Source organism: Chiloscyllium punctatum, chromosome 32, assembly GCF_047496795.1.
Source record: "Chiloscyllium punctatum isolate Juve2018m chromosome 32, sChiPun1.3, whole genome shotgun sequence".
Classification (NCBI taxonomy): Eukaryota; Metazoa; Chordata; class Chondrichthyes; order Orectolobiformes; family Hemiscylliidae; genus Chiloscyllium; species Chiloscyllium punctatum.
Genome location: NC_092770.1, coordinates 54,043,456 through 54,068,522, shown reverse-complemented (window position 1 = coordinate 54,068,522; position 25,067 = coordinate 54,043,456). Strand labels below are relative to the sequence as shown.

Below are 25,067 nucleotides of genomic sequence, written 5' to 3'. Positions count from 1 at the left end.
ATTCGACATATAAGGTCAGCTCCATACCATCCACCAGCCAATGGCCTGGCAGAAAGGGCAGTACAAACTTTGAAGGCAGGCTTAAAGAAAAAGTTGACAACTTCACTCGATACCAAACTGTCCCAGTTCCTATTTGATTACAGGACCCACCCCTCATGCAACTACAAGGATAGCTCCAGCAGAGTTGCTAATGGGGAGAAGGTTAAATCTTATCTTCCCAGACCTGGGCGTGGGGGAGTGGTGGGTGGGGGGAGGTAGGAAGAGGTGAAATGGCATTAGGCATGCCAATGCTGGACAAATGACTCCACTAATTGGGAGAGACAGTCTACTTCAGGGGACAAAGTTTTGGTGGAGGAACCGAGGAGATGGCCCTGCATGAGTAAGGGGCATGGTCAGTGCAAGATCAGGACTGGTGATGTACAGCATTCAGGGAGGTGCGACAGTCCTGAACAAGCACATGGACCATATGAAGGCTGCAAACTCAAAAACAGCTTGGGAGAAAACATGCCCGGCTCCTCGACAGCCTTTCCGACTGTTCCAGCATCCAAGGGTTCTTGTCTCGATCAAGTGCTGATGATAACTCAGACTCTGAAATGAACATGGCAGACTTTGCCACCTCGACACCTTTTCTACCTGAACAAGTGAATAAATTTCTTCTGATACACTCTGGGTGCAAGAGGTGAGTTACTGTGCATTACACGCTGTCCGTATCAAAGACAGAGTTGGAGGAACCTGATCCAGTGGTGAACACCACGGGAGGGGCTACAGAAAACAATGGCCTGTATCCGCAGACTGTGGGGGGAGGAACATGGTGATTGTAATGCGGTCAGCCGGGTTGAACTCCTAGGATATGAGTTCCCTGATTGTGGCTGTTAATCTGCTCCTGTCAGGGAGTCCTGACTGACATATAATAACAGGACTGCCAGACATCTTGTTCACTCTGAGAGATGGCTTTGTGGGAGCTGAATCTGCATCAAGGACTCTCCATGCATAACTCTCCATGTGTAAATACAAGGTGAATTGGTAATGGGATACCAGCTCTAGACTTAGTTCAGGGTCATGCACACTTCAGCTGACTCCAGCTGGGTTGTATTATCCTTTCCATTTATCACCACCTGCAAGTCAAGATACAGATATACAAACAGATTCGTAAGTACAAGCACACAACAGACAGTGAGACCAATTGCCATCAGAGATGATTTCACAGGGAGATAGTGAGGAAAGAGATCAGTCTGAGACTGGTACAGTTAAGAAAAGAAGCAAGTCCAGCAGTCAGGGCAGGCAGGGACAAAGCAGAGAGCAAGGTAGAACTGATAAATTAAACTGCATTTATTTCAATGCAAGAGGCCTAACAGGGAAGGCAGATGATCTCAGGGCATGGTTAGGAACATGGGACTGGGATATCATAGCAATTACAGAAACATGGCTCAGGGATGGACAGGACTGGCAATTTAATTTGATACAAATGTTACAGGAAGGACAGAAAGGAGGGCAAGAGAGGAGGGAGAGTGGCATCTTTGATAAGGGATAACATTACAGCTGTACTGAGGTAGGATATTCCCAGAAGTACATCCAGGGAAGTTATTTGGGTGGAACTGAGAAATACAAAAGGGATGATCACCTTATTGGGATTGTATTACAGACCCCCTAATAGTCAGAGGGAAATTGAGAAACAAATTTGTGAGGAGCTCTCAGTTATCTGTAAGAATAATAGGATGGTTATGGTAGGGAATTTTAAGTTTCCAAACATAGACTGGGACTGCCATAGTGTTAAGGGTTTAGGTGGAATGGAATTTGTTAAATGTGTACAAGAAAATTTTCTGGTTCAGGATGTGGACGTACCTACTAGAGAAGGTGCAAAACGTGACCTACTCTTGGGAAATAAGGCAGGTCAGGTGACTGAGGTGTGAGTGGAGGAGCACTTTGGGGCCAGCGACCATAATTCTATTTGTTTTAAAATAGTGATGGAAAAGGAAAGACCAGATCTAAAAGTTGAAGTTCTAAATTGGAGAAAGGCCAATTTTGACAGTATTATGCAAGAATATTCAAAAACTGAATGGGCCCAGATATTCACAGGTAAAGGGATGGCTGAAAAATAGGAAACCTTCAGAAATGAGATAACAAGAGTCCAGAGACAGTTTATTCCTGTTAGGGTGAAAGGAAAGGTTGGTAGGCATAGGGAACGCTGGATGACTAAGAAAGTGAGGGATTGGTTAAGAAAAAGAAGAAAGCATATGTGAGGTATAGACAGGATTGATCTAGTAAATCCTTAGAGGAATATAAAGCTAGTAGGAGTTTACTTAAGAGGGAAACCAGGAGGTCAAAAAGGGGACATGAGATAGCTTTGGCAAATAGGTTTGAGGAGATTCCAAAGAGATAGGCAAGATACTAAATGAGTATTTTGCAGCAGTGTTTACTGTGGAAAAGGACATGGAAGATATAGAATGCAGGGAAATAGATAGTGACATCTTGAAAAACGTCCTTATTACAGAGGAGGAAGTTCTGGATGTCTTGAAAAGCATAAGAGTTGATAAATACCCAGGACCTGATCAGGCGTACCCCCGAAGTCTGTGGGAAGCTAGGAAAGTGATTGCTGGGCCCCTGGCTCAGATATTTGTATCATCGATAGTCACAGGTGAGGTGTCGGGAGACTGGAGATTGGCTAATATGGTGCCACTTTTAAGAAAGGTGGTAAGGTCAAGTCAGGGAACTATAAACCGGTGAGCCTAATGTCAGTGGTGGGCAAGTTGTTGGAGGGAATCCTGAGGGACAGGATGTACATGTATTTGGAAAGGCAAGGACTGATTCGGGATAGTCAAAATGGTTTTGTGCGTGGGAAAGAATGTCTCACAAGCTTGATTTAGTTTTTTGAAGAAGTAACAAAGAGGATTGATGAGGGCAGAGCAGTAGATGTGATCTATATGGACTTCAATAAGGCATTCGACAAGGTTCCCCATGGGAGACTGATTAGCAAGGTTAGATCTCCGCCTCAGGCGACTGACTGTGTGGAGTTTGCACGTTCTCCCCGTGTCTGCGTGGGTTTCCTCCGGGTGCTCCAGTTTCTTCCCACAGTCCAAAGATGTGCAGGTCAGGTGGATTGGCCATGCTAAATTGCCCGTAGTGTTAGGTAAGGGGTAGATGTAGGGGTATGGGTGGGTTGTGCTTCGGCAGGGCGGTGTGGACTTGTTGGGCCGAAGGGCCTGTTTCCACACTGTAAGTAATCTAATCTAATCTAAAAAAAACTAGCCATTTGGATACAGAACTGGCTCAAAGGTAGAAGACAGAGGGTGGTGGTGGAGGGTTATTATTCAGACTGAAGGCCTGTGATCAGTGGAGTGCCATAATGATCGGTGCTGATTCCACTACTTATCGTCATTTTTGTAAATGATTTCGATGTCAGGATATGAGGTATAGTTAGTAAGTTTGCAGGTGACACCAAAATTGGAGGTGTAGTGGACAGCGAAGAAGGTTACCTCAGATTACAACAGGGTCTTGATCAGATGGGCCAATGGGCCAAGGAGTAACAAATGGAGTTTAATTTTGATACATGCAAGATGCTGCATTTTGGTAAATCAATTCTTAGCTGTACTTATACACTTAATGGCAAGGTCCTAGGGAGTGTTGCTGAACAAAGAGACGTTGGAGTGCAGATTCATAGCTCCTTGTGAGCAGAGTTGCAGGTAGATAGGATAGCGAAGAAAGCATTTGGTATGCTTTCCTTTATTGGTCAGAGTACTGAGTACAGGAGTTGGGAGGTCATGATGTAGCTGTACAGGACTTTGGTTAGGCCACCTTTGGAATATTGTGTGCAATTCTCGTCTCCTTCCTATTGGAATTATGTTGTGAAACTTGAAAGGGTTCAGAAAACCTTTACAAGGATGTTACCAGGGTTGGAGGATTTGAGCAATAGGGAGAGGTTGAATAGGCTCGCGCTGTTTTCCCTGGAACATTGAAGGCTGAGCAATGACCTTAACGAGGTTTGTAAAATCATGAGAGGCATGGATAGGGTAAATAGACAAGGTCTTGTCCTCGGTTGGGAGGAGTCCAGAACTAGAGGTCATAGGTTTAGGGTGAGACGGGAAAGATATAAAAGAGACCTAAGGGGCAACCTTTTCGAGCAAAGGGTGGTACGTGTATGGAATGAGCTGCCAGATGAAGTGGTGGAGGCTGGTACAGTTGCAACATTTAAAAGGCATCTGATTGGGTATATGAATAGGAAGGGTTTCGAGGGATATGAGCCGGGTGCTGGCAAATGGAGCTAGATTAGGCTGGGATATTTGGTTGGCATGGACGGGTTGGACCGAAGGGTCTGTTCCGTTCTGTACAGCTCTGTGACTCTCTGATTGTAGTGATCAGAGCACAGTGTCATACAAAGTGCGTCCTTAGTATCAAGGTTCATTGTTGAAAGAGTGAAGTTAACTTGACCCCCATTTTACCCTTCAGGTATGTTTGAATTGAATGTGTGATTGAAATTTCTAGTGGGTCCTTCACTCAGGGTCACTTCTCGTACTTAATTGGAATTTGTGATTTCGGAGAAAATAACAGTGCATCAAGCCAATCCAGAAAACACACTATTATCTCACATGATCCTTGTTATTTCCCTCCCTAAACATGTCCTTCCTGCCCCTCCCTGTTAAATTTACTGCTGTACACCATCTCCTTCATCTCCATTTAGTTATTAAATCAAAATTGCTCATCTGTTCACACTTGAATCCAGCTTTGCGATATTTATTTTTATTTAGATTACTTACAGTGTGGAAACAGGCCCTTCGGCCCAACAAGTCCACACCGCCCCACCGAAGCGTAACCCACCCATACCCCTACATCTACATTTACCCCTTACCTAACACTATGGGCAATTTAGCATGGCCAATTCACCTGGCCTGCACATCTTTGGACTGTGGGAGGAAACCGGAGCACCCGGAGGAAACCCACGCAGACACGGGTAGAACGTGCAAACTCCACACAGTCAGTCGCCTGTGTGATCACAACCAAGAAAATCTTAGATTTAATTTTGTGTTGTACCATTTACGACCTTGACAGCAAATAAACTGTGCTTCTCTCACTTCCTTCCTTAGACCCCATCTCATCAATCCAATTCTATTCTTAACTGCTAATTAATCAACACCAAAAACCTGAAGGAGCTCTGAGTACAGAATTTCCTCTGATTAGTGTTTGATGTAAAGAATTCCCTGCTCCAGCAGCATGGAGGGAAATGAAATAATTGTACGGGTGAGAAAAATGGGTAGGCTCTGGTATCCTGTTCAAGCATCAAAATATTTTCTGTGCCCAAATAATGTTTTGGAGACAAGTCTCTCTCTCTCTGTTTTACCGATGTGTTTCATGAGGTCACCATTGATGGTTGAACATATGTCTCTGTGCCTGTTCATATCAACCATGAGTTTTTTGTTTGTTTTTGGCAGGCAGTTTTACAGTCTGTTGTGCTTCCTGCTACACTAACTCTTCTCATTCACCCAAGCCTGGTACAGGCATCATGCATGCCAGTACCCAGTGTCTGTGTTCTTCCATGGCCACCAAGTCATGGAGTGCGATTTGAACCCTGAGCAGTCTGGCCCCACAGTCAGTCCTGCTACCATCCATGTAACACTTCTACCACTCTCTGGACAAAAGCATTGTACAAGGGAAAATTGACCTCTGATTACACCATGATTTAACAATATAGTTTAGCTGGTGTCTGTGGCAGCCTAAATGTTATCAGTGTTTCTCAGTCAAACATTTTGCTCAGAGATTTCAATGCACATTAGCAGTTGGAGGGACTCTTCCCTGCCAGCACAATGTTCAGGAAAATTCAAATGACAACATCACCCTCAATATAACTAGCCAGCAACCTAAAGATGGCAAACAGCCAAGAAGAATCATTGTAAAGTTTTGACTTCTGATATCCCCTTGAGAGCCTGGCAGCTTAGGAATGGCTGTAGGTGCCAGTAAGATGCTGCCTGAGATGCATTCAGTTGTGATTTTCAACAGGAAATTGGATTAATTCCTATATCAGGAAAATTGGCAGGGTTATGAGGAAAGGGTAGGTAAGTGGAACAGACTTGCTTTGAGAGTGAGGTAGTGTGGATAATCTGGACCAAATGGTCCATGTGCTAAAAACATTCTGAGTTCTATCCCATTTCCTGCCGCTCATTAGCCTTCCTTGAAAGACCAATTTTGAATGAAGCTGAAAATGTGTTGCTGGAAAAGCGCAGCAGGTCAGGCAGCATCCAAGGAGCAGGAGAATCGATGTTTCGGGCATGAACTCTTCTTCAGGAGTGATTCCTGAAGAAGGGCTCATGCCTGAAACGTCTATTCTCCTGCTCCTTGGATGCTGCCTGACCTGCTGCGCTTTTCCAGCAGCAAATTTTCAGCTCTGATCTCCAGCATCTGCAGTCCTCACTTTCTCCTCCAATTTTGAATGAATACTTAAAATCCAGGAGCTTAGTCTGAAGAGAATTTTCTGCATGTTACAGATTGTGTCAAACTGCCTGCCTTCTTTTCAGACTGTCCTTGTTTGCTTTTTGGATAAAATCACCAAAACTGCTAAGCCTGAAAATAGATGTAAAATATGTCTAACACCGCCTGTATTTTCATCATCGTACCTGAAATCCCATTAAACCCAGCTGTTAATGCCGTCAGGAACTTTTATATGCCACATCCACCTTTGAAGGATCTGTCACATAGATTTGATTCGTTCTTTGATACTGCTAAGTAGGATAGATTATTTTGCCAGTCCTTTCAAACACGTGACACTGTGTATCCTTCAGATTGTATTACGTATGGGCTCCATCCTGCCTCATTTCTGAATGTTGGACTTGACGTGGATCAATATGATCTGGGGCTAAATTTCTAAAAATGACTGACTAGGTTAGCATCACGCCTAGAGATCAATAATGAATTTTATCATGAGATTTGTCGTTACTGGGTTTGTCTGTAAGCTTTTGTCTCCCTTTCTGAAGAATATTTTTGTGAAGCAGTTCAGTGCACTTGCATGAAGCAATTATCTCGGACCTCAAACCTGCCGCTGCTGCACAAACACATTAAAGTTTTAAGGTAATGAACATAATTTGACCTACTTTGGAATTAAAAGGAACCAAGTTAGCATTGAGAGCAAGAAAAATCAATTTTAAGCTGATCAAAAACTTGCCTTATGGTATAGTAGAACCAATGAGAGGTGAGCCTCTTGGAAATATCTGCCTCTTTTAAGAAGCAGTGTATAATGCTTTCCTCTCTGTGCATTGGTTGACAGCTAAGGCACACTTGAATTGCGGCAAAGAAATGATTCCAGTCGGAGAAATTACAATGATTCGCTTTTTTTAATAGTCACAGGACAAAGGATCGCTGAAAGTGTATCTTCAAAAGGCACAAAATCAACAGAAGTGTATGAAGGCACAGTCAATCTAGGTGGCAGTAGGTTTAGAAGACTGTAGGTTAATAGGAAATTCTGAATGTGAATCAAAGGATCAAAGACCATTTACAATAATTTAACTCCCAAACTAATATTTTAATATCTGGATAATAGATGTCCTGAATTATATTATTTCCAGATTATCAGTTGTGAATGGGATTTTGGCAGGGTTTACAGCTTACAGAAGTGATGCAGTTGAGAAAAATTGAAACAAAATCATGTCATCTGGATTATCACAGTCTGCATTGAACAATAAAGTCCTAACAACAAAATCAAACCAATTCTAAAAGAAATCCATCTGATCTCTATCCGCAACTCATCTAAATCGACTCAAACAAACTAGGAATAGTAAAAGATTTTGGTGATGACTACCTACAAAAGATTTACATCCCATTTACTATTCAATTGCAAATAAGAATTCCAATTAACTTCTTAAATGAGTCCTTAAGTAGAATCAACCACAGAGCAATGACTGGGTCAATCCCTCATGGATGCCACATCAATGTGCATGGAACCAATAAAACCTGCCATATTGCTGCAATATCTTTTGTCTTATTTAATGTGGTGAGAGTCTATATTGCACTTCAATAGGCATTTTGTATCTAATAAGACCGAAGTCAATCAATAGCAGGTTTTAGTAGTCCAAGAGAGGAAGTGATTCATATAGCCTCCACATGGCAAAGGTGTATTTTCCCATAATCTGTTCCATCCAAGCCATCCATCTAGGTGATAATAGTAAATTTTGCTGTGAGCAATGAAACAATAACTTTTGCCATCCAACATGGATACAGTTGCTGATAAATTATTTGGCTTGCTAGCAGGAATTGCTTGCAGTTTGGGGATTATTCAGTGCATTCTCATCTCCAGGAGATTTAAGATGCTTGTGATCAGGTAAAACTACAGGGCATCCTCTTCGATCAGTCAGATTCAGAAATTCTTACTGAGACGCACAGAGTTTCTATTTGTCCTGAGATGTGAACATTGTTGGCTGTGCTAGCACTTGTTGTCCCTTGAATTGAGTGGCTAACTGGGACCGTGTCAGAGGTCAGTTCGGAGACAACCACATTGATGTCAGTCTGAACTCTCATGGAAACCAGACCAGTTAAAGATGTCGGATTTCATTGGAAATCAGATCGAATTATAACAACAATGCACAGTTGTTACATTGTTGCTGTTAAACTAGCTTTGAATTCCAGATTTGATTACATTCAAATGTACCATCTTGGAATTCAAATCCGAAGTCCCCAAAAGCTTAGCTTAGGACTCTGGTCTACTAGACCACCATCACAATCGGGTGTATGAATTAATTTTACATCATTATACAGAAAAACGTAATGGTGGAGCAAACACGTGGGATTAAAGGAGAAACATGAAAAAGCAGACACTAAGCCGAGAGAACAAAACAAGTTAAGATTTTTTTAAAAATCTGCAGCATTAATTTTATTAGAGAATGGAGATTCCTCACTTGTAAAATTTATTGTTTTTAGAAAGTGAGGTTGTACAATAATTATCACTTGCTACGATATTGAAAACTCACTTATTCCTGATTCTGCGAAGCCAGTTGTTTTTCTTTAATCTATCTTTAGTGTATAACTATTGTTAATTACATTAAATTTACACCGTTACAGGGATTTCTGCGCAGATTTCATCATTGCGGCCTTCAACACCCTGTGGAGGCGCACAGTATTGGTGACGGCAATGTCTGGATTGCAGTTGCTGTTAAATTTAATTTGTAGTAATGATGAGCATTAATATAAGGACAGTGGAATCAAAACCAATATGTTTTCGAATATTTGCAATAGTAGTTAAAGATTAGTTTCAATCACTGCCATGCATGTGACATATTCTGTGCTTCTTCTCTCTACATATTAATATAAACAAATACCCATCCACTTAAAGGTCACTTTTCAGACAAAAATTCTGCTTTGGAATATATTTTGTTTTTATCTGAATCTGAACTGAAAACAAACATGCCAAATGCAGAATTTCATTATTGTCATTTCTTCTGCAGATGCAGACCGAGCTCAGAAGCATGGAATGGACGAATTCATCTCTGCTGATCCCTGCAAGTTTGATCATTCCGCCCTGTTCGAAATGCTGCAGAGAAAAACGTTAGAGCACAGGCTGAATGATTCATATTCCTGTCTGGTGAGTAACCAGCTGAGAGAGGTGGCGGGGACAAAATGACTCTTCCCGCCATGCTAGCTGTTAAACACCTCCCGCCAGGAGTAGAATTAAGGATTTTCTACACTCAATTTCAGTCTTGAAAATGATACACTGCTGTGTTACCAAAGGGAAAAGAGAATAGACCAAAGCAGTATGATATGAGTTAGTCAAGAGACAGCAGAGGGACTGAAGACCTTTAATAACCTCTCAGCGCACTTATTGGCTTTGCAAGTAGCTACACTGGTGTTTCAAGGCACAACACACAATCAAAAGTTGTCATCTGTTTACATCTATAGTAGTCCTTTTTAGTTTGTGAAGCTTCAAAGTGCAGCATGTCTGCTGTAGTTGTTCAGGATACAGCAGTTACTCATTTTCCATTGAGGGATGTTCTGATTGTGGCAGCTGCAGTATTCCTGTTTGCATTTTCACATCACTCGTATCTTCCTCTGGAGACAGTATCTATTTTGTGAAGGTCAGGAATTATTTTCCAAATGTCCATCCTGTATTGCCCCCACAACACACCCCTGCCCACATCCCAGTTTATTAAGAGCAAATATTTTGACTTGAATCTTAATCAAACAAAGCTGCACTTCAACTCACCCAAAAGGTCATTTGTTTTGTAAATTAGTTTGTTGAATGTGGATATCAGCACAGAGGAGTTCAGCTGCCCAGAGGGAGTCTACATTTAAAATTGTTGCATTCAGTGAGGTAATAGGACGGAAATCTTGTTGTGTTCAGTGAGATTTGTTTTAACTTTGTATGTTCCGTACTGTTCATAAACATTACCTAATCTGATTGGCCCCATAGAGCATGTCCTCTTCCTGTCTGTAGCCTGCAGCCTCTCCCCATGCTGTCCTGGTGCCTGAGGTCTTCACCAGGACCTCACCAACCACCAGACTCCAGTCCACCTGCCGGAATCTCCGCTTACCCCTCGGCATGATACCATCTCCGTCCAGTAGCGCTTCCTCCCCCCAATGAGAGTCTGCCACGCCCTTTGGGACCTGCTTGGAAATGATGAAGCTGCCCCTCTTGGCCACTTCTCCAATGCCCAGCCCTCTGTTAACTGGCTTGCAGAGCACCGGTAACATCAGAGTTTGACAGCCCTGGTCAATGGTGTAACATTGACTTTGGACCAAAACCAATACCTCCCATCTGCTCCCATTCCACCCACCCCCCCCCCAACCCCCCCTTCCCCAGCCCTGAGATGCTAGCCAAAGCAGTGGGGCCACCTGCAACAGACCCCAGCTGGCAGAACAAAGGGAGAGAACAGTCAAGACATGCCTTGATCAGCAGACAGCCATGAGGGGCTGCCCAAGTGAGCCATGGGCCAGGTGGACCCCAGAGAAGGCAGCAGCCCAGCAGAAAGGGACCCCACAAAATACAAAACCAGACAGTGGCCATGATGCAGCCTGGAGTAAGTGAGAGTCCCACAGCCAGTCCACAACCCGATGAGTGATGACCTTGTAGCACAGACCCTGCCCCAGCACTCACCTGGCTCCATGACCAGAGGGTCCACTACATGAGGCACAAGAAATAAAATATTGCATTTTTTTAAATACAGGTGCCTTGAAACTTTTATTTTATCAGTTATTTTATTTACCAATGCAGGAATTTAGTTTTTCTAAAATAATTCAACTTAGAGGGTACAGGCATAACATTGAATTCTTTCCTAAGAAAACTTCTTCAGAACCTAACTCCAGCTTTAACATTGATTCCTTTGGGAAGTAGTACTTCACATAGTCTTTTCATGTAGCTTGTGATTTTCAGGAATGCAACCCTGATTTTAAATCAAAACGCGCTGTATATTCTCGAACAATGGTGACCTGGAGATCTGTTAATTGAAGTGTTATGTTTCTGAGAGTGTGCAGTATTTTATTTAGAGAAGTCGTGAGCAAGCTGCATTGTTTTTTCTAGGTTGGCGTGTGAGGAACCTGAATGATGGAAAAGAATAGACTAATCTCTACCTATTGGCCTCGGTGCTCTGACCCTTGCCTTGCCTATGTTCTCTCACTTAACATTTCTGAGCACAGAATCTAAAGATTTAATAGGCGTTTAACTCATGACCAACCTCATTTAATCATTCCTTTTACACAAAGAGCAGTCCATTCCTTTTAGTCACTCATTTCCACAGTTATATGAAGGTAAAGTTTGGATTTTGCTGCAAGATTTGGATTTTGCTGCACTGACTCAGTTTGGCACATCACTTCTTGTTCACTTTGGTCAGAACAAATTGAGAAACAACACCTATTGCAGAACTCTGTGGTACAGAAGGATCTGGGTGTCCTGGTACATGAATCACCAGTAGTTAGTATGCCAGTGCAGTGATGAGTGATTAGGAAGGCAAGCAAAATGTTTATTGTAGAGGGAATGGAATATAAAAGTAAAGGTTTTTTTTACCTACACTTGTACAGGCATTGGTTTCATCACACAGAGTCATAGAGTCATATAGCACAAAACAGACCCTTCGCTCCATGCTGAACATAATCCCAAACTAAACTAGACCCACCTGCCTGCTACTGGCCCATATCCCTCCAAACCTTTCCTGCTCATGTAATTATCCAAATGTCTTTTACACATTGTAATTGTAGCCACATCCACCACTTCCTCAGGAAGTTCATTCCACACATGAGCCTCCCTCTGTGTAAAATATGTGCCCCCATGCCTTTTTTTAAATGTCTCCTCTCACTTTAAAAATGTGCCCCCATTATTGAAATCCCCCATCCTAGGGAAAATACAACTACCATTAACTATATCTATATTTCTCATTACTTGATGAACTTTTATCAGGTCACCGCTCAACCTCCTATGCACCTGTGAAAAATGTCCCAGCCTATCCAGCCTTGCTTTATAACTAAGACTTTCCATACCCAACAACCTCCTGGTAAATCCCTTCTGAACCCTCTCCAGCATTCAGTTTTGATCTCCTTGTTTAAGAACAGACATAATTGCAATGGAAGCAATTGATGGAGGTTCCCAGATTAATTCCTGGAATGGGGAATCTATCCTTTGAGAAAAGGTTGAATATGTATTTGTGGAATTCAGAAGAATGAAAGTCAATCCGCTTGAAACATAAAAGATTCTTCAGGAATCAACACGACGAAAGCTGAAAGGATCCCTTTGTGGGTCAGACTGGAACTAGAGGAACAAAAATAGAAATTGCTGGAAAAACTTAGCAGGTCGGCAGCATCTGTGGAGAGAAACCAGAGTTAATGTTTCAGGTCCAGTGACTATTCCTAGAACTAGAGGACACAGTTTGAAAATTGGGGGTCACCCATCTAGGTTGGAGATGAGAATGTGTGCCTCTCAGAGGCTTGTGGCTAAGTGGATTTTCTTTCCCAGAGGTAGTGGAAGTGGTTATTGGTCTTGGAAATATTAGCTCTGTTTCTTTCACCACAGGTGCTGAGTTTCCCTAGCATATTTTGTTTTGATTCTGGATCTCCAGATCTGCAGTAACTTGCTTCTATAGCAGTGACAGTCGAGGTTGGCAGGAAAGTGGAGTTGAGGCTATAATCCAGCTGTGATTTTGTTGAATAGATGGGCAGTCTTGAGAGGCCAAATGACCTGTTCCATTTGTAACTCTTAGTTCATTGCACTTCTCAATCCTCATTGGCAATTGGGCCACCTATTCCATTGCTCGTTCACCTTGACTGTTTTACAAAGTCCACATGCCACCTGCTAAATAAAACTAATTGTTTAATTAACAACCTGTATGTTACTCGACTCCACAAGAAAATTCTGAAGTCTGACTGCCCTATCCCTGCACTTCAGAGAGCAGACCTGTAGATCTGAATGTATCATCTTTTAGAGAGAACTGGAACAGAAACTGTGCCCAACAATAAACTATTTTAATTGTAACAATCAGTATTCATATCCCTAGAAATTTAACAACTGCATTATATTCTAAGAAGCATAGTCATGGTTAGACTAGTATGTGACTTCTGTCAAACACCAATTTGGTGATTATATGTCCTGAATTGAGCTCGGAACAACAAACAAACATTTAGCAAATGACACCCATACTCATTATCCACCACTGCAGGTTTAAAACAGCTTAGCATTTTTGAACTCAGCATCTCAATTTACCATGAGTTTGTGGTCGGTGAACCACATGCATTAAGTGGCAGTTTTGTTGGACATCACTGGTCAATAAGAACTCAGTTTGATTTGTCTAACGTCGGTAATTTGATAAGTGTGTGCAGTCCAAGTTTTCTGTAAGAACACATTTATGGTAGCTGTTTTGTCAAAAATGTCAAATAGAATTAGAATAATAATAGAATCTAGCTGTTCTCATGAAGCAAACAAAAAGTTAATGTGCAAGTAGAGCAAGTATGTAAGGAGACTAGTAGATTACTTTATTATGAGAGGAATTGAACATAAAGTAATGATGTTGTGTTTCACTTACTTAGAGCATTGGTGAGACTACATTTTGAATACTGCAGTTTTCTTATTTTAGGAAGAATGTGAAGTAATTTGAGGTTGTTCAGTGAGGGTTTATGAGATTTATACTGGGAATGATCAGGTTGCCTTATGAGGAAAGATTGGAAGGGCTGAGCTTGTTTACACTGGACTTTAGAAGAATGAAGAGTGACTGGATTGAGGAATATAAGATTCTGAATGGTCTTGACAAGGTACACATAGAAAGGATGTCTCCTCTTGTGGGTGAGTCCAGAACTGGGGAGCACAGTTTAAAATTAATTGCTTCCTTTTCAGGACAGAGATTATGAGAATTTATTTTCTGTCACAGAGGTATGCAATTTTGGAACTCTTAGCCTTAGAAAGACAATGGGACAGGTGAATACTTTGAAGGTGGTGGTAAATAGACTCTTGTTAATTTACTGTAGCACTCCTTAGATCTGTTGTTTTTATTTTAATGAGAAGAAAGTTTCTGCTGCCAGACCTGCTGACCTTTTCCAGCAACTTCTGTTTTTGTTTCTGCATTTTTGTGAGTTGTGTGGCTCAATTGGCTGATCAGATCAGGTGGAGGAGAAAGTGAGGACTGCAGATGCTGGAGATCAGAGCTGAAAATGTGTTGCTGGAAAAGCGCAGCAGGTCAGGCAGCATCCAAGGAACAGGAGAATCGACGTTTCGGGCATCAGCCCTTCTTCAGGAATGAGGAAAGTGTGTCCAGCAGGCTAAGAAAAACGTAGGGAGGAGGGACTTGGGGGAGGGGCATTGGGAATGCGATAGGTGGAGGGAGGTCAAGGTGAGGGTGATAGGCTGGAGTGGGGTGGGGGCGGAGAGGTCAGGAAGAAGATTGCAGGTTAGGAAGGCGGTGCTGAGTTCGAGGGATTTGACTGAGACGAGGTGGGGGGAGGGGAAATGAAACTGGAGAAATCTGAGTTCATCCCTTGTGGTTGGAAGGTTCCCAGGCGGAAGATGTGGCTCTCTTCCTCCAACCGTCGTGTTGCCATGGTCTGGCGATGGAGGAGTCCAAGGACCTGCACGTCCTTGGTGGAGTGGGAGGGGGAGTTGAAGTGTTGGGCTACGGGGTGGTTGGGTTGGTTGGTCCGGGCCCGGACCAACCAACCCAACCACCCCGTAAGCCCAACACTTCAACTCCCCCTCCCACTCCACCAAGGACGTGCAGGTCCTTGGACTCCTCCATCGCCAGACCATGGCAACACGACGGTTGGAGGAAGAGAGCCACATCTTCCGCCTGGGAACCTTCCAACCACAAGGGATGAACTCAGATTTCTCCAGTTTCCTCATTTCCCCTCCCCCCACCTCGTCTCAGTCAAATCCCTCAAACTCAGCACCGCCTTCCTAACCTGCAATCTTCTTCCTGACCTCTCCGCCCCCACCCCACTCCAGCCTATCACCCTCACCTTGACCTTCCTCCACCTAACGCATTCCCAATGCCTCTCCCCCAAGTCCCTCCTCCCTACCTTTTCTCTTAGCCTGCTGGACACACTTTCCTCATTCCTGAAGAAGGGCTGATGCCCGAAACGTCGATTCTCCTGTTCCTTGGATGCTGCCTGACCTGCTGCACTTTTCCAGCAACACATTTTCAGCTCTGATCAGATCAAGTGAACATGATTTTGCAAAAGGCAAATTCTGTTTATTAAGTATTAAATGTTTTTTGAGGATGTACCTGGTAGGGTAAATAAAGGGGAACCAGTATATGTCTTTGTTTGGATTTACAGAAAATACAGGAATAAAGATACTTCCCTATAATTGTTTATTGGCATTTTGTGAGACCATACCTGGAATAGTGTTTGTAGTTTTGGTCTCTAGATTTTAAAAAAAAGTTATGAGTTTTAGAGCAAACATTCACTAGACTGATTCCTGGATGAAAGGGTTATCCCACAAAGGGAAGTTGATCAGGTTAGATCTATATTCCCTGGGGTTCAGATGAATGAAAAGCAATCTCAACGAAACATACAAAATTCTAAAGGGGCTTGTCAGCAAAACACAATGAAATTGTTGCACCTGGCTGGGAAATCTCAAACATGGAGGCACAGTCTTAGATTAAAGTGCTGAGATACAACATCACTCCCATGGAGCTTTGTGGAAGAACCATTATTACCTTCCTCTGTGTTCAACATATTCAAAACTTTGGCTTCTCACGGAGTCAAGGGAGCAGGTAAATTTGTGGTGTTAAAGCCAAAGATCAAGCATGATTGTACTGAAAGCGTGGAGCCAGCTCAAAAGCCATACTCCTGCAACCACTCCCATTTCTTATGTCCCTGCCATTTGAGATGCTACTACTCAGCCAGTTTGATTCACTGCTGAGAAATGATTGGACACAGTAAAGATGTAGGATCTGACAACATCTCATCGGTAGTGGTGGAAGCCTGTGGCACCAGGATGAGCTACTTCCTCACTTTGCTAGTCCAGTGTAGCTATGACAACTGGCATCTGGCTATCTGTGTGAAAGATTTCATAAGGATGTATCGCTCAAAAAATTATGAATATCATGTGACAAGTTACTCCTCAATTCAACTCTTTTCTGTTATTAGTACAGAGATCATCAATAATGCCAGTGAGCCACACAACTCACAAAAATGCAGAAACAAAAACAGAAGTTGCTGGAAAAGGTCAGCAGGTCTGGCAGCATCCATGAAGAGAAATCAGAGTTAGTGTTTTGGGTCTGGTGACCCTTCCTCAGAGCTCTAAAATAATTATGTAGAGACGTATGTGTAGAACTGTCAAGGTAACATCTTTACTACCAAACTTCCCTGCATATCACATACTATTCTGACTATGCAATGACCATCATCATCACCTCTGGACCAAAATTCTGGAATTCCTGGCTGAACACTGTTGTATAAGGTAATGGTTCTAAAGGCATCAATGTTCATGTAACATTGAGCTCCACCCAATCTGATGATGTCAAATAATCTTTGGGTAGTGACAATGAATTCTGCACTAGCTTTTGCAAGCAACTAATGTAATCCTGAGAATCATGCCTGATGTGAATTGTATTTGTTGCTATCATACAGTAACCTACCTTGTGAAATAAGAAAAGTGCCTTTTCTATTTGGACTCATCAGTGGTCTATCCTTTACTACTGAGAATAGGACAGGTCCTAGACAAGGGCCAAAGAGGGTAAGTGGCAACAACCACTCCTAGCCCAATATTACATGGTGGCAGCGGTGGAAAATACTACAACGTACTCACAGGAATAGCAATTAAAACATAGTTTGTAACTATGGAGAAAGATCAATTACAACTTCACAGGGTATTGGTAATCGAACAATGAGCAGAAACCCTGTCTGCAGAAGCCATATGTTTTGAAAAGAAATTTTAGGAAATTTTTTTGTTTGTGTAAATATTTGGCCTTTTTTTTGACGTGAGTCTAAAGGAGAAATTCATGAGGCAGTCAAATATGTTGGTGGTCATAAATGCTTCAACCATTGTTTTTCTATCTATTTAGCAGCTGGAGACATGTCCCAGCAATAACGGACCACCAGGAAATAATTTCCATGGTAACCACTGGAGTTGTGTATCTGTACAGTATATTAGTTTCTGAAATAGCTGGGTGCAAAGAATACACATGCTGATATTTCATTAAAACACAACCACACACTTTAACAAATTAATTAACAGTGTTAACCTGAATTAGAAAATAGTCTTGCATACAGTGAAGAGAAGATCTCTGTACGTTCCTCAGAAAGTTAGTGTGAGGTGAGGTGCAATCATTGTTCCTGGCAAAATTTAGTTTTGTGTGTAGTTTTTTTTAGTATGTAGTCCTTTTAAATATGTTTTGGTTGGCTCTGTATGTGTGACACTTATCCTAGTACAAGGCATGAGTGATGCCTCTCAGACTGCTGAACACTATATATTTAGCATAATTTAATAGGAACATTAGGTAGAAACATAGCTTGCGCTCAGGTTTTTGAATAGTTTTATTCATTTTTATCAGGAATATACATTTGTTAGAAAATCAAGACAATATGTTTGTATATTAATTCTCCCATATTTTAATAGTGAATAAATATTTCTCAAAATTAACATTGTGTTTCAGTTTCTATCTGTAATTAAATTGTGTACCTCATACATGGAAGTGGCAGGGTGTTTTCCTCTTAGATGTTAATCAACCAGAACAGTATTAACAAAGGAATTTATATTGATATAATTCAGGTGATGGATTTGCAGACAAATGCTTTGTCACATAGCTCAGGGGGGAATAAATGGAAATATTTTCCTAGGGGGAAATACTCCTTTAACAGAGATTGACGAAAGTAATATTGGCTACGTATTTTTCTAGATTTAAGACTAAAGCCTTAACTCTGAGAAGTGTACATTGCTTGGTTGGTCACTGGAAAAGCCTTGGGCAGATGCTAGTGTGTTAGAAAGTAATTGTGACTGATCTCTTGAACAGTAGAATTACAGAAAAAATCTGTAATTTTTCACCCACCCTCTAAACCTGTTGGGATTTGCATTTTTATCAATATTAAAGTTGTAATGTAACAACCCTCATGTATGTGACAGAAACAATGAAATTTAAGAGCCACTCAGTCACTGAAACCAATTGCAACTCCATTCACAACACACTGAAGTACAAAGGGCTGGGCAAGTGAGCCCTAAATACTTTGTGTAGATTATTGCAATAGCCAGTGGGCCAAAATTTATTTTTGTCTAGGATAGATTTTGTGGAGTTAAAGGATGGGGATGTTGAAGGAGACAGTACCCTTCCAAAAATGTGTATCAATATGTGCCATTGAAATACTGAAATCTCACCCACTCTGGTAGTTACCCACCATACATGCACATACCACAAAGAATGCCAATACTGATGTTGGGCAAGAGCAATAGGTGGATCATGTTGAAGTGCACTGACCCAAACAATCACTCTGTTTCTCCACACTGTGCCTTACTGGCTGAGAATTCCCAACATCTTCTGTTTTTGTTTCCAGTTTCCTGGAGTTACAGTGTTTGCTTCTTGACCATAGTATGTGGGTAGACAGGTGCACTTGTTGCTGGAGAATTATCTCTGTTCTGTTCTTGATTACAATACTGAGAGTGTTGGATCTTAAAAGAAGTTACTATTAGATCCAAAACACCTACACCTACTTTCAGCAAAAGTAGTGTCTTGATAGAAATGTGAGAGGTGCACTAGCTACATCTGTGCAGCTGAGCAACAGAGTGGAGCGTGGATGTAGGTTTGTTTGCTGAGCTGGAAGGTTCATTTTCAGAAGTTTCGTCACCATCCTAGGTAACATCTTCGGTGAGGCTCCGGATGAAGCACTGCTGGTATAACCTGCTTTTTGTTATTGTGTTTAGGTTTCCTTGGGTTGCTGATGTCATTTCCTGTGGTGATATCATTTCTTTGCTGATGTCATGTCCTGTTCTTTTTCTCAGGGAGTGGTAAATAGGATCCAAGACAATGTGTTTGTTGATAGATTTCTGGTTGGTATACCATGCTTCTAGGAATTCTCGTGCGTGTCTCTGTTTGGCTTGACCTAGGATGGATATGTTGTCTCAGTAGAAGTGGTGTCCCTCCTCATCTGTATCAAGGATACTAGTGAATATGGGTCATGTCTTTTTATGGCTAGTTGATGTTCGTGTATCCTGGTGGCAAGTTTTCTGCCTGTTTGTCCAATGTAGTGTTTGTTACAGTTTAGATTAGATTATTTAGATTCCGTACTGTGCAGAAACAGGCCCTTCGGCCCAACAAGTCCACACCGACCCTCTGAAGAGTACCCACTCAGACCCATTCCCCCAACTATTGCACCTAACACTATGGCCAATTCACCTGTCTTTTGGTCTGAGATGTCTTTGATATAGGGGAGAGTGGCTAGGGTTTCTGGATGTGTTTTGTCTGCTTGTTACACATCCAGAAACCTGAGCCATTCTCCCCTACATCAAAGACATCTCGGAAATGACTGCCAGGCTATTCAGACCGCTTGGCATCATGGTAGCCCAAGAACCCACCAACACACTAAAACAGCAGACAATGAACTTGAAACACCCTATACAGACCCTCCAACCAAAGGGATGAACTCAGATTTCTCCAGTTTCCTCATTTCCCCTCCCCCCACCTTGTCTCAGTCCCAACCCTCAAACTCAGCACCACCTTCCTAACCTGCAAACTTCTTCCTGACCTCTCCGCCCCCACCCCCACTCCGGTCTATCACCCTCACCTTAACCTCCTTCCACCTATTGCATTTCCAATGCCCCTCCCCCAAGTCCCTCCTCCCTACCTTTTATCTTAGCCTGCTTGGCACACTCTCCTCATTCCTGAAGAAGGGCTCATGCCCGTAATGTCGATTCTCCTGCTCCTTGGATACTGCCTGACCTGCTGCGCTTTTCCAGCAACACATTTTCAGCTCTGATCTCCAGCATCTGCAGTCCTCACTTTTTCCTAGAACACCCTATACAGACAACAAGCAAAACTATTGTATTTTACAAAATACTTTGCAAGAACTGTAGTAAACACTACATTGGACAAACAGGCAGAAATCTTGCCACCAGGATACATGAATATCAACTAGCCACAAAATACATGACCCACTCTCACTAATATCCTTACATACAGTTGAGGAAGGACACCACTTCGACTGGGACAACATATCCATTCCTAGGACAAGCCAAACAGAGACATGCATGAGAATTCCTTGAAGCATGGCATTCCAACTGGAACACTATCAACAACCACATTGACTTGGATCCCATTTACCATCTTCTGAGAAAAAGAACAGGTAATTACATCACCACAGGAAATGACATCACCAACCCAAGGAACCCCAAACACACAAATTGAAAGCAGGCTATACCACTAGTGTTTCATCTGGAGGCTCACGGAAGATGTTACCTAGTAAGATGACGAAACGTCTGAAAACGAACCTTACAGCTCAGCAAGCAACCCTACATCCAGAATCTCAACCTGAGCTACAAATCTTCTCAAAACTCACTAATAGTGGAGCATATCCCTATTTCAGAGGTTTTGGATAGATAGAATCATCCTTCACTGTTTCAGCTTGTTTCATTAAGATCTGCTTCTTTGCAAATCATAACCATGGAAGGGTATGTCCAAAGGCAGGGAATTAATTTATTTGGAGGCCAATGTATATCATTAAAGCCACAGATTAAGTAAAATCAACAAAGAGTGCTACACTTCACAAAGCAATTGGCATGAAAGTGATTTTCATATGTTTTGCTGGAGAATAACTATATATCATTCTCATCACACTTACACCAGAAACCAAGTCATGTGGCAATGCATTTTGATACGACTGAAGTCAAAGCATTCCAATCTGTATTAGTGTATCTAATATTAACAGATGGAAGGTAGGCAGCTTTTATCGAGTTGTACATTTGGTGATTGCAATGCTTTTTTTATTAGTCAGTGACAGAAGCCTGATGAACTGTGAGAGTCAGCAGACCCAGTGGCAAATCATAATTTAAACCAAAGTGATTTTTGTTCATTACCAATCAGTAAAGGAGGAGGCAGTAGCACCATTCAATAGAATAAAAATAAATAAAATGATTGCAATTTTTGAAGTAGAAAAGTTAATTGTCTGGGCTGGATGTGAGAAGCAAAGATGGAAATTGAGAACATTCAGGCTACAATCTCCCAATCCTCTTCGGATTTCAGGTAAGCATCAGTAGACTGGACTACTCAGTGTTACACCACTGTTGTTTAAAAGGGGGATAAAGGCAAAATGGCTAACTGTAGACTAACCAGCTTCACATTAGTGCCTGACAATATTTAAAGGAAATAATCTTGGACAAAATTAATTGGTATTTAGAAAGGTTGGGTTAATAAATGGAAGTTAGCTCAGATTTGTTAAATGCATTTATCAAACTTAGAGTCATAGAATTATGGAGCATGGAAACACATCCTTTGGTCCAACTTATCCATGCTGACCGGATATCCTAAACTGATGTCGTCGCATTGAATTTTTTTGAAGTAACAAAGGTTGAGAGCAACGTTGTTGACGTTGTGTCCACGGACTTTCAAAAGGGGTTTAACAACATACCACACAATTCACTCCGGGATAAAATTAAAGATTATGGGATTGAAGAGGCAGTTGCATTTGTGTACAAGATTTGTTAAAGGACAGAAAGTACATAATAGTGGTTAGACTGGAGTTAGGTACGTAGTGTTTAGTAGGACTATTCATCTATATTATGATGTGTACTTGGATATAAAGCACATAAATTTAAGATTTGCTGACAGCATAAAACTCTGAAATGTAGGAATTGATAAAGATGATAATAACAGCATTCAGAAAGTTTTAGGTGCTATGGTGCAAAGGGTGGGTATATGTCAGTTAAAATGTGGCATCAAAAACTGAATAATGCATTTTGGTATAAGGAGAGATAATGAACTAAATGCCTTAGTTTTATATGGGCTGCATTAATATAGAGACATAGGGCAATATGTACATAAATCCTTGAAGGCGGAGGATAAGTTTAGGGCAACACGGTGGGGGGTGCTCAGTGGTTAGCACTGCTGCCTCACAACGCCAGGGACCCAGATTTGATTCCAGCTTCAAGTGACTGTCTGTGTAGAGTTTGCACATTCGCCCCCCCCCCCCTACCCCCCGCCTTGTTTGTGTGGGTTCCCTGCAGGTTTTCTGATTTTCTCCCACAGTCCAGAGATGTGCAGGTTAGGAGAATTGGATATGCTAAGTTGCCCGTTGTGTTCAGGGGTGTGTAAGTCAGGTGCATTAGTCAGAGGAAATGTAAAGTAATAGGATAGGGGAATAGGTCTAGTGGACTACTCTTTGGAGGGTTGGTGTGGACTTGTTGGGCCAAGTAGCCTGTTTCTACTCTGTAAGGATTCAATGGCTCTATGTTTCTAAGTTTAACTATATGGTTTTTAAAAAAAGCAAATATGTATATTATACAAAAGAAAAGTGGTTATGTTGAACCTTTATAAAATACATGGATTTCAATTCTGGGTAGAATTGTGGGCATCATACTTTCAGGAAGGATGTCAAGGCCTGAAAGAGATATGTTAGAGATTTGCCAGAATGGTACCAGAGATGAAGGACTTACGTTACTTTGAGACTGAAGAAACAGTCTTCTGTTGTTACTTCAAAAGTGAAAAGTCAAGGCACTGTATTGGTGTAATATGCTATATTTCAAACAAGACGTTTATTAAGGCTCTGGTTGTCCCCTCCGTTAAATATAGAAGAACCTGTTGCACTATTTCAAAGAAGAATGCATCAATCATGTGAGTAAGTATTAATCCCTCTGCCAACATCATGAAAAAAAAAACTGATAATCTGGGTCATTATCATAATGATGCTTGTTGGACCTGGGCAAGTTGACCATATCATATGATTCAATGTTTCCCACATAGCAATTGTGACCTCATTGGCTGCAAAGCTTCAGGACATTACAGGGTGACATACAAATGATATTTCTGAAGTATAGGTCATTATAGATGGTGCATATTTATATATATATTTGCATAACATAGTGAACAGAAAGGGTCAAAGAGGACTAAATAGCAGAGCTTCTATACTCAACCCCAAAGGTCACCTGGAAGACAATAAGGCTAATTTCTTGAGACAGCAGAACTCTTGACCACAAATCTCCCCTCCACCCAATATCTGCCCATCCACAATCACTGATTAAATGCAGCAGGGGCTGGAAGATGTCATTTATTGGCTGCATCAGTGGAAACAAATTGGGCTCTTGGTAGGAAAGCTGTCTGCAACCCTTCCCACCGTGGACGAAATGATAGGGCAGAAGGGATAGGATTGTATGCCACTCCACCCACCATTCCCCACTGAGGGGACGGTAAAAGTCCAGCCTGGTGTCTTACCCATTACATCGGGCTTGCTACCCTAGTTACCACCTTTAGGCTTGTTGAACTGTCCCTGATCCTGGATCAAGCTCAGACCAATTGTAAAAACCACACCATCACATTGGCAGGGGTCAAATAATTCAACACAAACTAAGAAATGAACGTGAGATTGTCCTGATTTATATGATTTAGCTAAATAGAACCCTTGGAGAATATGAACTAATTGAATTCATTATATATCTTACTGTCTGATAAACACTTCTGCAGATGCATTCTTCTCCTCATTTCATAACATGTACATTTCATATCATGGTTTGTTCCAAGTTTGGCCTGTTTGTCCCCAGTGTTAATCAGCAACGTTACATTGTTCATCACAATGTTATTACCCATTTGTTACACCATTATCAGGAAGTCACTCTTAACTGATTTCTGTATGTACAAAAACTATAACTCCATTGTTAGCTCTGTAGGAAATTTTGGATTTCACCTGACTCTATGAACAATTGAACGGGATTATCCGCTAATGTTGTTAAATGTTAATGAAACAGCATTCACTGAACAGCAGGATGTTTGCATTAATATATTTACACGCAAACATTGCAAATACATTGTTCTTTTCATTAACTTACTGCAGTCTCATGCAGTCTCTTCCTATTTTGTGATTTCTTTTGTGTATATATTCTGGGGAGCAAGGTAGCTGCATTTCAGATCTTACTTACACTGAAACCTGCTGTGTTTGTTTTTGTGATAATGGGTAAATAATGGAACATACCAAGTTTAAACATTATTGCATTATAAAATGGGATGAAAATGTTTGCATCTTTGCCATACTAAAACTATTATTTCTGAGTTAGAGTAAGTAGGAACTGAGCAGCCTTCAAATACGGTAAATAAATCCAGGCACTGACTCTTGATTTATTAAGTTCTCAGTCTCAGTGATAATTTTGGAGAGAAAGGTGCAAGATTTTAAAAAAAGTATTGATGCTCTTCTCTGGCAATGATCAAAACCTTCGAGGAGAAAGTGAGGACTGCAGATGCTGGAGCTCAGAGCTGAATCTGAAGGGCTGATGCCCGAAACGTCGATTCTCCTGTTCCTTGGATGCTGCCTGACCTGCTGCGCTTTTCCAGCAACACATTTTCAGCAATGAGGGAAATCTGTTTGAGTGCTTTGTCCTGTGCTGTTGCTGCACTAATAATAGCAACTCGTTCAAGAGCAACATTCGCAGGAGTCCCAGAAATAGTTTGCTTGAGTGTGAAGGAATATTACAGTCACCAATCAGTGAGCCA

At 41.6% G+C, this 25,067-nt stretch overlaps 1 protein-coding gene across 13 annotated transcripts in view; it reads left to right on the top strand.

Moving 5' to 3' along the window:
- The window catches only part of LOC140458187 (calcium-dependent secretion activator 2-like), a 746,655-nt gene that overhangs the window by 461,609 nt on the left and 259,979 nt on the right, over positions 1-25,067 (top strand). For all 13 annotated transcript variants that reach the window (XM_072552408.1, XM_072552415.1, XM_072552410.1 and 10 more), the window contains exon 12: positions 9,420-9,556. In XM_072552408.1, coding sequence (XP_072408509.1) covers positions 9,420-9,556 — 137 coding nt within the window. The remainder of the gene's footprint in view (positions 1-9,419; positions 9,557-25,067) is intronic.